Raw genomic sequence first — 15,959 nt, 5'->3', positions numbered from 1 at the left:
AGTGACAGAAGAGCGGCTGAAGCGAAACACAAAACCGTAGACCGTTTGGCCAATAAAGCGGTTGAGGTGGCAGCACCAAGAGCAAAAGACATTGGGCGGTGGAGTTCTGGCGTTCTGCTCAAAGGGTGTCTGCTATAGAATAGGATTATCAAAAGCTGAAATTTAGGACAGACAACTGACAGAGTTTACTGCTAAATGTAGCAGAAACGAAAGAGGGTTTTAATTTCTATATATTTTTTTTAGTAAATAAATACTCATGCAGAAAGTAATACAAATAAAAAATACAAAAGTCTTTGGTCTCTGAAAATAAACTATTACAAAGGGTCTATGAAGCACAAGATTGAACATCAGATAAGAGGGTCGTCAGGCTCATGGGATGCAGATGATGTGGCAGCGGGGCCCAATGCTCTAACAGTTGTCCCGGTGCAACATTGATGGGTCTTGATGACCGAGCTAACCCCGTGAAGAGTGGTCACAATGCTCTGTCTGAATGCCCCGATGTGTGGTGCTGATGTTTTGATTATAGACTCCATTGCTTGATCTTTTGATGTTCCTCTAATGGGTCTGATAGTTTATCATGATGCTCCAGTAATGGGACGAGATACTCTGGTGATGAAGTTCAATGCTGTGATAATGATGTTCACAAGCAAGAGCAAAACAGCCTGCATTTGCACGACTGAAAGACAACTAATTAATAACACAGAAGCTGTAATTAAATAATGTGAAGACAAACTGTTGAAGAACTTACTAAAAGTGGAAACCCTGGGGATGACCAGGATCCCAAACGGCTGCACTCGAGTGTGTTCCGGATTGGCCCCAAAAGCTTTTTGGTTTTAAAAAAACAAACTCCCAAAGCAGGAGTTAGTTTTGTTTAAGCAAAAAATGCTCCTGAGACCATTGAATACCGCAACCCTCACTTGAGAGCCAGCACAATGGCTGCATCAGAAAGTGGTCTCGGATGAAATATCTAGAAACCATGGTCCAAAAAATTCATTTGAGCATATTTGTGGTTCTGAAGTAATTCGCAGTCACCACCACCGTTGATCATACTTTGGGCCACAATGTGGCAGGTCTACAAAGATTTATCTCTACCTAAACACAACTTGTTTCCAGATGGGGCAAGAGATCGCCAGGCTGGACTTTTCAGGTTAAACCTGGATAAGCGTATTCTTAAGCCGTTTTCCTTGGAACTACCTTTTACAGGCCCATGGTCAAGAACCATAAAATTCCCTCTGGTTTTCAGGCGACACAGACCAAAACATCAAAAAATAGAATGCAGCATTAATTTTTTGGGATCAAAACTTTCGGAGTGTTTTCTGTTCGAACTTCTTGGATGAAGGCTGTCTTTGAGGTGTATTTTATTTTTTTAAGTTAATTTTTCTATTTTAAAAAAATGTTGCAGCTATGATGTGTTCCATAATAATAAAATAGATGGTACATACATTGGTAGAAATTGTTAACAGTTTCAGTAACTTACTGATTTTGCAAGATATATTCGATGCAAGGCTTTGTGTTGAAACTTGTCAGATTAAGTAGATGATGTACGACTTAAAATAATATTGAAAAAGTAAAAAGGCACGAATGAAAAGGTGAGCAGAAGGCAAATAATTAGAAATTGCTGTCTAAAGTGGTCACAGGAAGAACATGGAGTAGTCCATAAACTGACATATGTCATCAACGCTCTGAGACATCAATGTGCACACATTACGGAGAGAAGCTCCCTTTTTTATATATGTTTGAAGAATACTCCGTCCACCGCACATTGATGCTGTGTCCAAGCTCTGTGGTTGCTCTCGGACCATGATTCCCTTTTTGGCTTCTCTGTGCTAAACCTTTGAATACATTCTCACTTGAGGTGTTCTTGTTTTCTCATAGACCTACACTGCTGTGTATTACGTGGTGGCCGATATCATGATGCTTTCACTGTTTTTCTACTACAAGTTCAGGAACATGAGGCGCCAGTCATCACGTGAGTCTTTCTTTGTCTTTCTTCTAAGTGTTATCAGTTGGCTGCTTGTCACCAGAGCACCTCTTTCCAAAATCTGGTCTTTCCTCTGGCTAATTATTATCTGTTGTATTAGTCCTAATAGTTCACTTGAAGACTACAACTCCCAGAACACACCAATTTGATTACTGAATGAATCAAAGGGAGACCATGAACTTACTCTTCTCTTTTCATTTTCTAGTGATCACCTCCATCAATGTGTTGTCAGGGGTTGCCCTGATTGGACTGGGTACCGCTTTCTCTTCCATTGAGAGGGGGGATTCTGCAGCCATTCAGACACCCATAGACTTCAAGAGACGCAATCTCCTCTCTGCTGGCCAGTCTGAAAGTGAGGTAAGTCACAGGCAGGGATGCAATTTGAGAAACAAATCGTATGTGAGGTAAGTGATAAACTTGTTACCAAGTGAAAAACCATTTGTAGAGCAAAATAAGTATTAACTGCGCATCTAATATTGACAGTGTCTCATAAATAGTCCTCTTTTCACCCCTGCACACTGTTCACTTCTTGAAAAGAATCAATATTCACCTCAAAGCACCAGACTTGCTTCCTGGAAGCCTTTATGACCGCGTAGGCTGCAGGGGCACCAAATTGCTGTTACTTCAGCTATGCATCAACCTGATTAGAAGTGAGGGTTCTCAGAGTGTCAGTTGGTATGTCAGATCACTAAACCAGTTCCTCAAACTATCCTTTCACTAGTAAAAAGTAACCGTCCAAGGATAACCGCAAAACCCTGAAGGCACATGTAAAATCTGCAAGGGGACAAGAGGGAGCCATAATAAAATTAAATCTCGTATTATTTGTATCTGACTGTGCCTGATTTCCTGGATGCAGCTGGTGGTCGCCAATACTAATTTTTGGGAAGCAGGACGTATTTTTCATTATACTATTTTACCAAAGAGCAAGAGAGAAAGACAGAAAAAGAAGAAAGGAGGAGCAAGGAATGGAGGAAAACCGTGCTGAAGGGAAAAAGCAGGGAGGAAAAGGAAGCCACAAGTGTGAGATAGAGCAGTAGTATGGGCAAAAAAGAAGCCATTATGTGAAGTCAAGACTTGTTTTCAGCAACTCCTCCATTTGCCAGTACCAATGGCGGGTTTCTTAGGAAACGGGCAGCTAAACCTATTTATTTACAGATTAACCTCTGATATCTGGGGACAGTTTATAAATGGTCATGCTACTAATATGGATTGTAGCTTAAAAATAAAGAAAAGGTCCATCCGGTTGATAGTTGATGAAAGATGGCATTCACCAAACATAGCGTCTGCGTTGATTTCATAGCCCTGACAGCAGTATGTTGCAGAAGTCTGTAGAGCAGGCTTGATGCGGGAAATGCTGAAAAGTAGGAGATGTCCTGTCCTAGTATTTAGAGAGCATAGACATCTGTGCGCTAGAAATAGTAAGGACATGACACCAATCACTTTGTGGGCAATGTGCCTCATCCACCAAACTCTAAATCATGGCCTAAGTTTCCATATTCAAGTTCTCCAAAATTGGTGCTTACTGATGCACACTTGTGGTAGTTGCTCTTCCTCTGTGGAATAAGCAGGGTGATCTTCATATAAGCTGAATACTTGCCAATGATGTTGGTCAACCAGAGACAATCTTGGTTTGCTTGGCTTGGGCCAAAATTCAAGGAAGATATGTAGGTCGATCCATCCCTGTGTATTTCTTTAGGGGAGGTGGTTATTGAATTGATAGGTGTAGTCTTGGGAAACAACTACTGAAAGACCGCCAACTGCATTAAGAGAAGTGCATCCTTTTCGATTTTGATTTAGTTTTAGCCGGCACAGAAGAGTTTCACAGACCTCTTTAGTCTGTCACAAATCAGATGCTGGGTGATGATGCTGCAATAGCTTAACCCTATAGTTGATCTAACTTCAGTATTGGCGCCGCCAATGGCGACTGCTCCTTGCAATAATGACAATGTAACAACGTCTTTTTTGAAAAAGCAAAATCTCCCCCCCCCCTCATATATTAATTTGTTAGCACAAGTGAGTGACTTCTGACCTGCAAGATTATGGAGAAAAAAACGTTCAAAGTGCTGCGGGGGAAGAGGGCAGAAATTGGGAATAGGTCAATAAGCTAAATGAAAGGTGTCTTACTTGTCTTTAGTCAATCTCAAGGTTTTTTTGTTTGTGGGACTGCGAGAAATCTTTGACATGTTAAACAGGGCATCCTCTTTCTTGCATGTGATGTGAGAGGCAGAGCTTTACCAGTTATTTGTAAAAGGTCTGAAATACCATGTAACTCCTTACTGGGTTGGGTGAAAGTTGTGGGGATATCAAGTGATTATTGTGATTGGAGAGTCATGTGACATTGTCTGCTTTTTCCCACCTAACAGTCCTTTACCACCAATGAGAAGATTGGTATTGCTATTGGTGCTTTGTCGTCTCTGCTCTACCTGCTCTCCAGAGTACCTCAAATTCTAAACAATGTAAGTAACAAAGGAGAATTCCATCACTAATTGAATTGTTTGGATTCTTGATAAGAAACTTTTCTGGAGTTTTGTTAAGAGTCATAATTTTTCTTCATATAGAATTAATTGTGCAGTTAGACTTTGTCATATCCTACAGTTACATCTCATTTATCTCTAGTTGCTCTCTTTTACTTTTATTCTTTCACTGCTGTCCTGCTGTGTCAAAGGAAAGATTTAAAAGCTTTCTCGTAAGAGCACCCTTGCAGATGCCAAATCAAATCCTTTATTGTTCAATTAATTAAAACCTTAACAGTGGTTCAGACAGTGCAAAATCAAATGATTAAAACATGATGCTTGCAAAAACATTGCCAACAATTACAAACATAATGTAAGTTAAAACCTCGAACACCATTGAGTAAGGGGATTAATTAAGATACTGGAGAAAGTGCAATGAGCAGCAGACAATACCCTAGTTGATTCAAATATGGAATAACAGCTGGGAAAGGAAGTTAGTTAAAGCTCAAAATCAAAAGTGCAGAGTGCTAGAAGCAGCGGAGCCTTGATTTGGTTCATATGTGGAATAGCAGCAGGGTGGCAGTTAAGCACTACGCAAACCCTGATTCGCTAACTCATTCTTTGGGAGATCCCGCACTGTTGTTCCTTAGGAGCTTTTGTCCTTAACTCTTGTTCCTATTGACCGATTTTGAATGGGATAAGCTTCGTCTTGGCCCCCGATTACTCTTCTAGGAAACAGGACACTTCCACATGTCTGTTACCTGCCGGAAGTTGATGGGGCCAGTCTCAATAAGTTTTTAGGTGAGTCCAATGCTCGTACTTTTGCAGCTACCTTTTATTCAGGATACTACACCTGGCCACGCATCACCACTGATAATATAGTCCATGCAATATACGCAGCACACCAGAATTGTATGACTACAGATTACAATCACTTATCTCACCATGTGGGGCACACCACGGTTGCATGCTTTAACATGCTGTGATTTACAGGGGCGAATGGTCTTTTGATAACCATAAGACATGATTACTATTACTGTTTAACAATACTGTTTGTTTCTCATTAGGTTGGCCGCCACATCTACAGGTACTTCACCTTTAGGTGCTACATGCAGTATATCTAGGTCAGTACACCATAATACCACATATGTAGTGTAGATAGATACTCTCACATTAGGTCCTGAGGAATTGCCACCAGATCATCCTGACTAATAGGCAAGAAACATGTCGACCACACGTGACTGAGCGCAACATCCTAAAACATTACTTCATGTAGTCGCTACTCCACTTTTTAACCAGGTTGGAAGCCAGGGTCATTAAAATTGTTCTACCTGACCTTCCATTTCCTGTTTTCATTTGCATGGTCCATTGACCTTTACAATAAACACATCTACACTCTTAGGCCTCTCATTCCCATGGCACCAAACGGCAAGGAATAAAAGATCTCCGCCACAGAGCCCCACATAGGGTGCCCGTCCGGTATTGCAGCTCCGACCTGACTAGGAGCATGCCCTATGATGAAGCATGACACCCAGCTGGCTGGGTGTGTGAGGTCCCTAATTCCGAAAGGAGGGATTCTGCTTTCCCTCACTTCATAGAGGACAACCTACTGTCTTGCTAGGATCTCTCTCGCATTCTCCATTTATAGGAACTGCATACCCTTGTTTGCTTGGAGTAAAGCACGGCGCCAGAACCTTATCATGAGAACACTTGCTCAGAGCAGCCATGCCGTTTAACCTTGACTGCTTTTTTGCAGTGATTATTGTACCTTTTTTGAATGGCGACTGTGGGAGATTTGTTTTCCATGCTTCTTTAAGCAAAAATTGGCTTGGCTTGGCTTGTCTTGAAGGTAGCAGTTATAGGTGGAGGCAGGTCTCGAACTGCTTAAGTCTCGCCAGACTAAGCCGTTCATTCTGTCTTGTGGGGCAAGTCTGAGTCTGTGACTGAAATTTAAAAAAGAACTGCTTCTGGCCTATGTCTGCTTTGAGATTAAATTCAAGCCTTATTTGTGTGGGCAACGTTCTCTTTGGTAGATGGAGTGCTGCTTTATAAATTTGAGTGATGATCTTATCTAGCAGGGTGACCTCATTACCCAGGGTGAATTTGTATCCCATAGGTTCGCATTGGTGTCACCTTGGCTGTCAACAATTGAAGTAGGGGCTTTAGGCTCGGACCTCATAGTTTCTGAGATAAGTTGTGAAGCTAAACATAATGGTGTTGCCTTTGGTTTTCAGGGACTTCATGTAGGTGTTCAAAGTACATTGGCTATCAAGTTGAATGCCAACTGGTCAGATGTATTCCTTCTAGCTCCCTTCATTCAGGGTCCAATGATCTCCTTCATATACCTCGCATACAACATGCTCAGTTGGGGGGGGGGAAAGCCTTCTCCTATTTGGCCCCATTATATTGGAACCAGCCGCCCATCCACCTACGCCTCTGCTCCAAGTACCTAGCCTTCAGAAAGCTGCTAAAACCACGCTGTTCTGATCTTCCCCTTACTGGTTGTCAAAGGCAGTCACAGCGCGAAGATACCCCGGTTGGGGTAATTCATGCGCTATATAAATGTAATAAATAAATAAATGCCCAGGTATTTGTACTCTGCGCTCTACAAAAGCCACTTCCCATTAAGATTCCACTTTCCATGGATTTTGTTTCTTATTTTTTATATTTCTTTTTATTAACCATCCAAAAAGTCGACAGTACTGGGCATTGGCAATACGGACATACATGCTTCGATTCTTAGAAGAGCATACATGGGTACAGACATACAAATTACACTGAGTGACAACAGGGACTATGACGTAAGCTGGTCATCTGAAACAGGGTCCGGGGAGGGGGTGCCAGGGGTGGGGGAGCACAGATATATCTGCGATAGTTATTCCATTTGTTCCAGATGGAGGACCATTTTCTGGGACATCCACAAAAGACATACAGTTTTTTCTCTGAGCATGCACCAGTCCATGTCTTTTTTTCCAGGAGTTCACCCCAGGTGGCTCCCTCGCCCCCCATGACTGCGCTATGTTCCGCTTAGCTATAATTTGGCCCAGCGTAACCCATATCTTATCTCTATTTTTGAGGTCGGTGAGCTCCCGGATATTCAAGAGGCATCTCTTTGTCTCCTGGCTGCTCCCGACACCCGACTCATACATTCAAGCACTCTTGACCAATAGGACCGAATGAGGGGGCCCTCCCAAATTAGGTGCATAAATGAACCAATCTGTTCACATCCGCACCTAAAATCACCCTCATCCATCCTACCCATTTTAACCAGTGTTGGTCCGGAAACCTATATCCTGTGGAGGATCTTTAACTGTACCAGGCGTAATCTAGAAGAGATGGCCACCTCCTTTGGAGAGGCCAGAGCCTCCTGCCAATCCTCATCTATCTCAAGCCCATCTCCCTCCCAATGCTGTCTCAGGAGAATCAGGGGATCCGGTGTGTTGTTGACCAGCTTTTTGTATGTCAGAGATATAACCCCATCTGTTAAGTAACCATCTAATAGTCTTCCCTCTAGTGGCAAGGCGACTAATAGGGAGGTGTCTTTGGGTAAATTTGACTGTAGTGCGTGTCTAACTTGCAGATTGGATTGTGATTTTTGTTTCCAAAGATGACCATCTTGATTTTGAGTTATTTATTTCAAGGCTTTTCTTGCAAATGTAGAGGTGCAGGGTTGATACTTGTCACAGTAGGCCGCTTTTGGTTTGGCTTAGCATTACAAGATCATCCACGTGGAGCACGTGCGTCATGCGTTGACCTCGCAATTTAGGGGGATGGCAGTTTACTTCATCTAGGGCCTCTGTCAATTTAACGATGTACGGTTTGAACAGCAAAGGGACAAACCTGCATCCTTGCTTCAACCAAGAGCTTGCTGGTAACTCCTGTGAGGTGTGCGTGCCATCCCCAAAGTTTTGCTACACCCATATTTTTGAGTGCAACAGCTCAATAACTCTTAATAAGCTTGAAGAAGGCCCCAGCCCCACAGTTTGCACCACCAATGCAGTTATCTAAATAAATGAGAGAGTAACACATGCCAAATATATCAATTTCTAGACATTGAAACCTTCTACTCCTTTACCACACTCAACTCCTAGCTCTACTCTGAAAGTTAGTTATGGGGATTATGGGATTTTGGAAGTAACCCTTCTGTGATTACAAAGCAAGTAGTCAATGAGAGGATGTCCCACTGTTATTTGCCCCCACAGGAAGTAAATTGTGACAGTTGTTCTAGGAAGACTACAAAATTAATGGAGCTTTTGGGATGAGGCTTGTCGGGGAAATGCTCCCAAGCAGGTGAAAGGCAGGTTAAGATAAAAATCCAAATTGCCTATACTGCAAAAATAGGGACACAAGGAGGGAGCCAGGCCCTGAAGGACAGGTGAGGAGGCTAGGCCTTCTTTGAACAAATACACCAAAAATTTTCCTCTCCACCTACATTTAAATCCACACTTGGGGAAAGTTGAACACGCTGAATGTCGTAATCAACTAGGCATTTTTTATTTATACCAATACATTTTTTCAATTAAACAAAGTTTGTCAAAAATCATGAATGAGACGACACACAAAGACAGTTATCAACAATGCATATTTACATCAAAATTAGTGGACTGTTCGCCATACAAATGTATTGCAAACTGAGGAAAAAACATTCAACCATAAATGACAAGATAATTCAGAACAAACAAACAGAACAGTTAAAGCATGACAATGTAAAAAAGTGAATTTTCAACAAGTGTAAAGAATGAGTTTAGAACCCAGAAAAATTCGAAAAAAGGGAAAGAAAATAGCAAAGAAGCAAATACACTTTATAACTCTTTTTACAACCAGTAAGAGCTGGTATGAGGGAATGGATCACAATTATTCCTTGCTAACTGGCCGACGCGTTTCGAATCCAGGTAGTGGTTTCCTGGAATCTCATCAGGGCGCAATTAATCTGTCTGTGGGGTGAAGAAAAAGGGGGAACGAAATTTAATTTTTTAATTTTCTTAGTCATGGACACTAAACCCTATTTATGTGACACTCCGATATTGACATGAACATACCAGTGTAGGGGTTGAAGCAAATTCAAGAAAAAGAGCACGGTGAGTCTAGTAGTGCAGCCACGGACTCGTCGTCGTACTGCAAAAATAGACAAGGTGCAGTGGCAAAGAGTTAGCTTGTCAAATTGGTGATATACTCCTTCTGCTTTTGGGACTGACTCTAGACGGGGTGACATTCATCTTACCAATACTTTTGCTGTTCAACATACTAAATGTCCTTGGTTTAAAGGAGACAGTATGTTTATAAAGTTCTCTTCTTTGACTCAAATAACGACAAGATGGAAAAGCCATCTGAATATTTGAGGCAGGGCACTTTCAAGATTGCAGTTAGCTACTATTTGGGCCAAGTATTTAGTATTCTTTTCATTTAGATGTTCGAGTTGGACTTCACCAGAGACATGGAAGTATATTTCATATCTGGGGATTTATACATCCAGCAACTATAATCAGATCGACTCCTACAGCACTCTCCTTGCGCCTCACTTCAGTACCAAAGCAGACGAGAATAACAATCAAGAGTCCTTCAGCCTACATCTCTCATACCACTAGAGCACAGACAGCACTAAGGCTCTCCAATTCTCGGATGTCACGAGTAACACCTTTTAAAATGGGACAGAAACATCACAAATAGGATTTGAATGTGTAAACCACTTTATCATAGGTCCATTCAAGCAAAAACGTTCTCTTTTTAGAACAAAAAAGCATTTGCACTCATTTATCCATCTTGCTTCTGTACATTCCAGATGCTGTGTTCACAAATCTCTACCGACAGATAAGCAGACCCAATTAAGTTTGGATCAGTGGAAGGGTGTTGCCCATCTCATATCGTCCACCTAAAAAACAAGATTTTGGGCAAAGAAACACCTCTGTGTTCTTACCTAAGGCACTTCCTGAAATGTTTCCAAGTGAACACACGCAACATTAAAAGGTTTAACCACAAATTTGTAACATTAAAAAACCTTTAGACACAATTTTAATACAAACTATAGAATCTCCCCATTTCCTAGCACCAACACACAAAGTCAAGTGAATACATTCTCAATGGAGAAGGCACCACCCAAGTCATTTCTTGAATATATATCTAAAAGGTAATGGTGCTCCATTATTTAGGAAGAAATCATGAACAAGAAGATCCCAGCAGATCTCTACTCTCTCCCTAACTCCCCCGAATAGTCCTGCTGACATTTGAACAAATGTGAGAATCAAGACCATAACATGCACAAAAGCAAGCCGGCTCTCATCCCCTTCCTTACTACCTATCGGTCTCTACTAGCTACGAGCACAACCTGAAGCCCACATTTTAAAAGAAGATGCCAAAGTACATATAACCATCCTACTGGTATACAGACCAGTGTAAAACCACACTGTAGTGCACCCACAGTTCAGACATCCAGAGGAGCTCCAAGATGTTCCCTGACCTGGTAGGAGTATGATGGCTCCACTGGACATTGTCAATGCAGTTATTTAGACACTAGGCAAAAAGGGTACCCCCTATAGATACTGTTTTAGATCTGGGACAAAGTGGGGGGGGGGGGAAATCAAACCAAATATAGTGCTTGTTGGATCCCACTAGACCTGTATTACTTCACAGGTGGCTAAATCGAGCTCAAAAGACAAACCACATAAATAAACCTGAATACATTCATATTATACTCATTGTAACAATTACATTCACTTGTTTCTTTATTTCAGTAATCCTTTTTTTACTGGTTTTTCTTATATGTATACTGTACATAATATGGTCACCGCCAATATTGATTTATACACAATGCAAAATTCTTCTACAGCATTTAGTACAAGCTCAGTTAGTTATGTACATCAATCTGTATTTAAAAACACATAGGGGGTCATTAGGATGGCGGATTTCCCGCATACTCCGGGCCGGCGGAAGCCACCGCCGGCCCGGAGTATGCGGGAAATCCGCCGAGGAGGCCTGAAAGACCCACCGCCAAATCAGGATGGCTGGTGGGTCTCCCAGTCCGTCCGCTGCTTTTCCGCCGTGGTCGGAAGGCGACCACGGCGGAAAAGCAATAACATGGCTGGCGGTGTCTGTCAGACACCGCCAGCCATATTAGGATGCAGGGTGAGTCATGCTTTTCCGCGGCGGCTTTTCCGCCGTGGAAAAGCATACGGACAGTCACTTTGGGGGCCCGTTGCGGGCCCCCTGGGTGAAGGTTGCGTGGGGGGTGCACATGGGGGGTACCTATGGTACCCCCCTGCCCTTGCGTGCACGAAGCGGCAGGCACCGCGCGGTGCCTGCCGCTTTGTGCATGCAAATGCACACCTTTCGTTTTTTGCATTGCGGCGGATGCTGCTTCAAGCAGCATCCGCCGCAATGTAAAACATACAGGATGTGACCGCCAGGGTGGCGGTCACATCCTAATTGCTATGGAGGGACCGCCGCTGCCCATGCGGACGGTCCCTCAAACTCAGGGGTGGCGGACGGACGCAAATACGTCCGCCATCCTAATGACCCCCATAGTTTGCCAAACAAAAGCCTTTGAAGTGTTGAATTTAAAACAAATTTTACAGAAGAAATTCCTTGCAGATATACTGATGTCGTACCCCTAAGCACACATTCCCACTCTCTCCTTTGACACAAAAACATAATTTTACGCACTTACAGCATTCATACCTATCCCAATCACTATTCACATACACTAACAATGACAACGGGAAAAAAACTTCAACTTCAGCTGTTGTTGTGTTGTGGGCTGGGATCTTACACAACCAATCAACGTATGTTTTGGTGGTATTTGTAGTCTATATCTACCTTCTTCAAGAGAGCCTATCGTTACAACTCAATTGAGTTGTAACGATAGGTGCTCCTGAAGAAGGTAGATCAGGTGGGGGTATCTGAATATAACATATTAAAACTTTTCAGTCCGCCTGAAATACAATTTGTAGAATAACAAAAATTCCAAAGTTAGTTCTGCACAAAGAAAAGACCTCCACCTTTATACAAATTAGAGAATACAAGGACCGACACTGAGCAAAGGCCTTAATTGTACAATACCTTATAACCCATACACAAAAGAATCAGAATCTCTTTATTCCTAAGTACCAGTGACCTGCTATACATATCAACAGTGCAAGTGAGCAGGAATGGCACAAGAAAACTTATTACAACGTGCATTTGTGGAATAGAAAAAAAGTCCCATTGTTGGAATACAGTGGATTTTATGCAGCACCATAATTTTCTGGACTGTAAGTAGCAAGTATATTCTCTGCTGCCACAGTACCTGCTTCTACAAGGGGATGATGTTGAACTTTGGTGTAGCACTGAACCATCACAGAAGCCGAATCTTTTAGAAAATTGTGAGCAAGCCTGAAAGAGCACAACTTTAGACACTCCTGACCACCTCGATTTCTGACAGACTGAAGGTGGCAAGAACTCCAGCACCTTGAGGAGGGATATGAGAAAGAAGATGTGGGAATGTGGCCTAACCAGACTGGACTATGTAAAGGGGGGGCGCCTGGGATTGAAGGGACAGTTCAGTGGTGGTCAGGAAACAGGCAGCGCAGAGGTCTAGAGGGAGGGAATATGGGAGAAGGGTCGTGATGGGGTGATGGGGGTGCTGACTGGATATTTGTTTTCAACAATTAGCTGTATGTTGCAGGAATGGGAGTTAAAAAAAATCAACTTTTAAGCACTACAGGCGTTTATTAACGTGTGCTAGTGCTCTAGTTTTTAATATTAACACGCCATTCTACCCAAGTCACCATTACAAACATGTAAGTGAGTCCAGTTTATAAGTGTTAAATCTAAACGTTATACAGCTGGACCTTCCATTCACGGGGCATAACCTAATGTTAGATTAGCATTTACATGTCAAAAGTGTTGCATTTGACATTGCCACACTAGAGACATCTCCCATCGACCAACATGGCTGCTATTCAGCCACTGTGGAAGGGTGTAGGTACCACATGTGAGTTTAAGAAAGAAGCCTCCTTGTTGCCTCATAGAGTAGCTGACTTTTACTCCACTTGTAATCTGTGCATTCTTACATTGGGCTTACGCATTCACATATTCCAATCATCCACCTTACATGTTATGGGAAAGGCACAAGCAGTGAAAGCTGTTTAGCTGCCATTCACTGTCCAGAGATTCGAAATCTCAGCAGTTTGAACTCAAATGTAAAAACAAAATCCGTGTTACAAGCATAAAAGGCACATGTCCTTTCATGGGAAATCAAACTCCAAGGCACCACCCCCTTAACCTGCCCCGGGATGGAACTCGTGTAGTCACATGTGAATGTATTCCAACACAGATTGCGACCTAAACCTGAACCATTTTAGCACTAAAGGGCAGTGTCTAATAAATGATTTCATATCAAGCACCTGCATTGAGTGAAACTAATGATCTTGAACTGTGTGCATAAAACCACAGAGGTGCAGGATATACTAGAGTAGTATTGCTTATCTGTATAACGCCATTTCCAGTACTGGAGTATCACTGGTATCTGGGTGCTTGCATGCGTTTATAACCAAGGTAGTAAAAATAATTAAGACTGTTTGTGCACTGGGCCCTGCCTACACAACCACTCACAGGAATAAAAATGTTTAACTGAAAATTCTTGTTAAATTCTGGTCTACATGGGCCCCCTGGGCAACTGCCCAGCATGACCATGCGTAGAGACGGCATTGATGTTTGGTCACTTTGTATCGTATAAGGAGTATCTCTATCCCAACGGTTATTGTAACAATTACATTGAAACTATGTATTCATGCAATTTGCCAACTTGCATCTATCTACGTGTAAGACCCACTTCACACCTCTTTCTCCAATTACACTTTTTTAAGTTATGCTTATCACCCATACAGTGCATGGACATCTCTATGTACCCTGACTCTCCACTCACTTGGCCAATGGTCAGAAAAAATCATGAATACAGTTAGCTGGTGCTCACGCTGCAGAATGGCCAGGAGTCAGTAGCAAGACCTCACGTAAGTGCCTCAAGAAGGGATCATTTCCCATCATCTATTGCGTCACTTCACGGGCTCCTCGAACCCTAAGACGGTCCCTTTTCAAAATGTCTGGATGATAAACTTGGCCTTGCCTTGTCTGCCCATGACAATGGACCGCGACTTTCTTTGGCCAAGTTCCAACATTGATTTCCAGCAAGCATCCTCGAGACCCTGGCATGGCTGCTTGCTCAACAACAGTTTGTGACTCCCCTTTAGCCAGGATGCCTGCCTGAAACTCTCTTCCTTCACTGTCTGAATGTCAAACTTGGAGCGATCACTTAAAAAAACCTTTCTTTTGTCAGTTCATATGTACTGATTAATTTTGTTTAGTACTAAACTTTCTAATTGCATGATAAAATACTATACAGGCACACAGCATTTTACCATATAGGGGCCTGTGAGCCTTTTCTTGCTGGAGTCTGAGCATGTTTGTTCCTGTGGCTATTTAATTCTGTGCTCATGACTGTGGCTGGGCACATTCATTTGCTGCTTTCGCCTCAGATACTTGAAATGCGTTTTAGGACATGTGATGTTCCACAATTGCAGGCATCTACCAATCTGGGGTTCATGACATGACACCAGCAGCCACCCTCCCCCCATATTCTGGCTCCTCTTTCTCCCCTTTCATAGCCTCTTACCACTCTTTACCTTCCACTCTCCTCGCCCTTATTATGCTCTGTTCTCCATCTCTTCCAGTCGGATACCTTTATTATTTTTTCTTTTATTTATAGAGTTTTATATACCGTGGACTTGACCCTTGGGTATCAGAGCGCTTCACAGTTACATTTTGAAAGCATTTGTGATACATAGCGAATAGCAGCATTACTGTATAAAATATTCCTGTACATGACTCTCTTATCGGTTTCAGCAAAAACAATTTTTACAAGGTGTAACAGTATTTCTGTACACATGGTTCTGATGTGCTTTACATTCATACTACGACTACTGTTTACTACTTTTATGCCTCCCCTCTTACTCCCCTTTCATACCATTCCTGCCATTTCCCACCTCTCATGCTTCCCTCATTTGCCCTCATTATTGGCCCCTTCCTTCTCCTCCCTCATACTGACTCTTCCATTTCGCCCTCATAGCACCTGCCTCTGTGTCCCTTCATAGAGTCTCTTTAATACAACCTCTGTAGTCTCACATCAATGTTCTTGTTCACATAGTCGTTCTGCCGCTCCATCTGTACTTCCTTTTTCTTATAAAGGGGATATGAAACTTCAGCACAGCTTCCCATCAGTCCTTTGTGATAAAAAAGAAGTTTTGGGAGTTTTAAAACTCAAAACTTGATTGGCATTGGAAAGGATTGTACCTAGCAGCTGTTTTAAATCCGGGGGATGTAACCAGAGTTTTAGCTTTAAATGAGCTGATAAATGTATTATTTTTAAAATGGTTTGATGCAAATGAAAGCCCTGTGAAAAGCAAATCTTTGTTTGTGTAGATTGAATTGTTGTCATAGTCTCTCAGGGTTGGTGATTTGCTCGCCCCTGTCTTCTAGCAAGTGTTTTTTTCCATAAA

General features: G+C 42.3%; 1 protein-coding gene across 1 annotated transcript in view; it reads left to right on the top strand.

The window, feature by feature from the left end:
• The window catches only part of SLC66A1 (solute carrier family 66 member 1), a 98,813-nt gene that overhangs the window by 41,941 nt on the left and 40,913 nt on the right, over window positions 1-15,959 (top strand). The window contains exons 4-6 of the mRNA XM_078642493.1: window positions 1,876-1,969; window positions 2,187-2,338; window positions 4,345-4,437. Coding sequence (XP_078498619.1) covers window positions 1,876-1,969; window positions 2,187-2,338; window positions 4,345-4,437 — 339 coding nt within the window. The remainder of the gene's footprint in view (window positions 1-1,875; window positions 1,970-2,186; window positions 2,339-4,344; window positions 4,438-15,959) is intronic.

The sequence above is a fragment of the Lissotriton helveticus genome, chromosome 5_1 (genome assembly GCF_964261635.1).
Source record: "Lissotriton helveticus chromosome 5_1, aLisHel1.1, whole genome shotgun sequence".
In the NCBI taxonomy this organism is placed as follows: Eukaryota; Metazoa; Chordata; class Amphibia; order Caudata; family Salamandridae; genus Lissotriton; species Lissotriton helveticus.
Note: the sequence above shows the minus strand (reverse complement) of the source record. Positions and strands in the feature narration are given on the sequence as shown.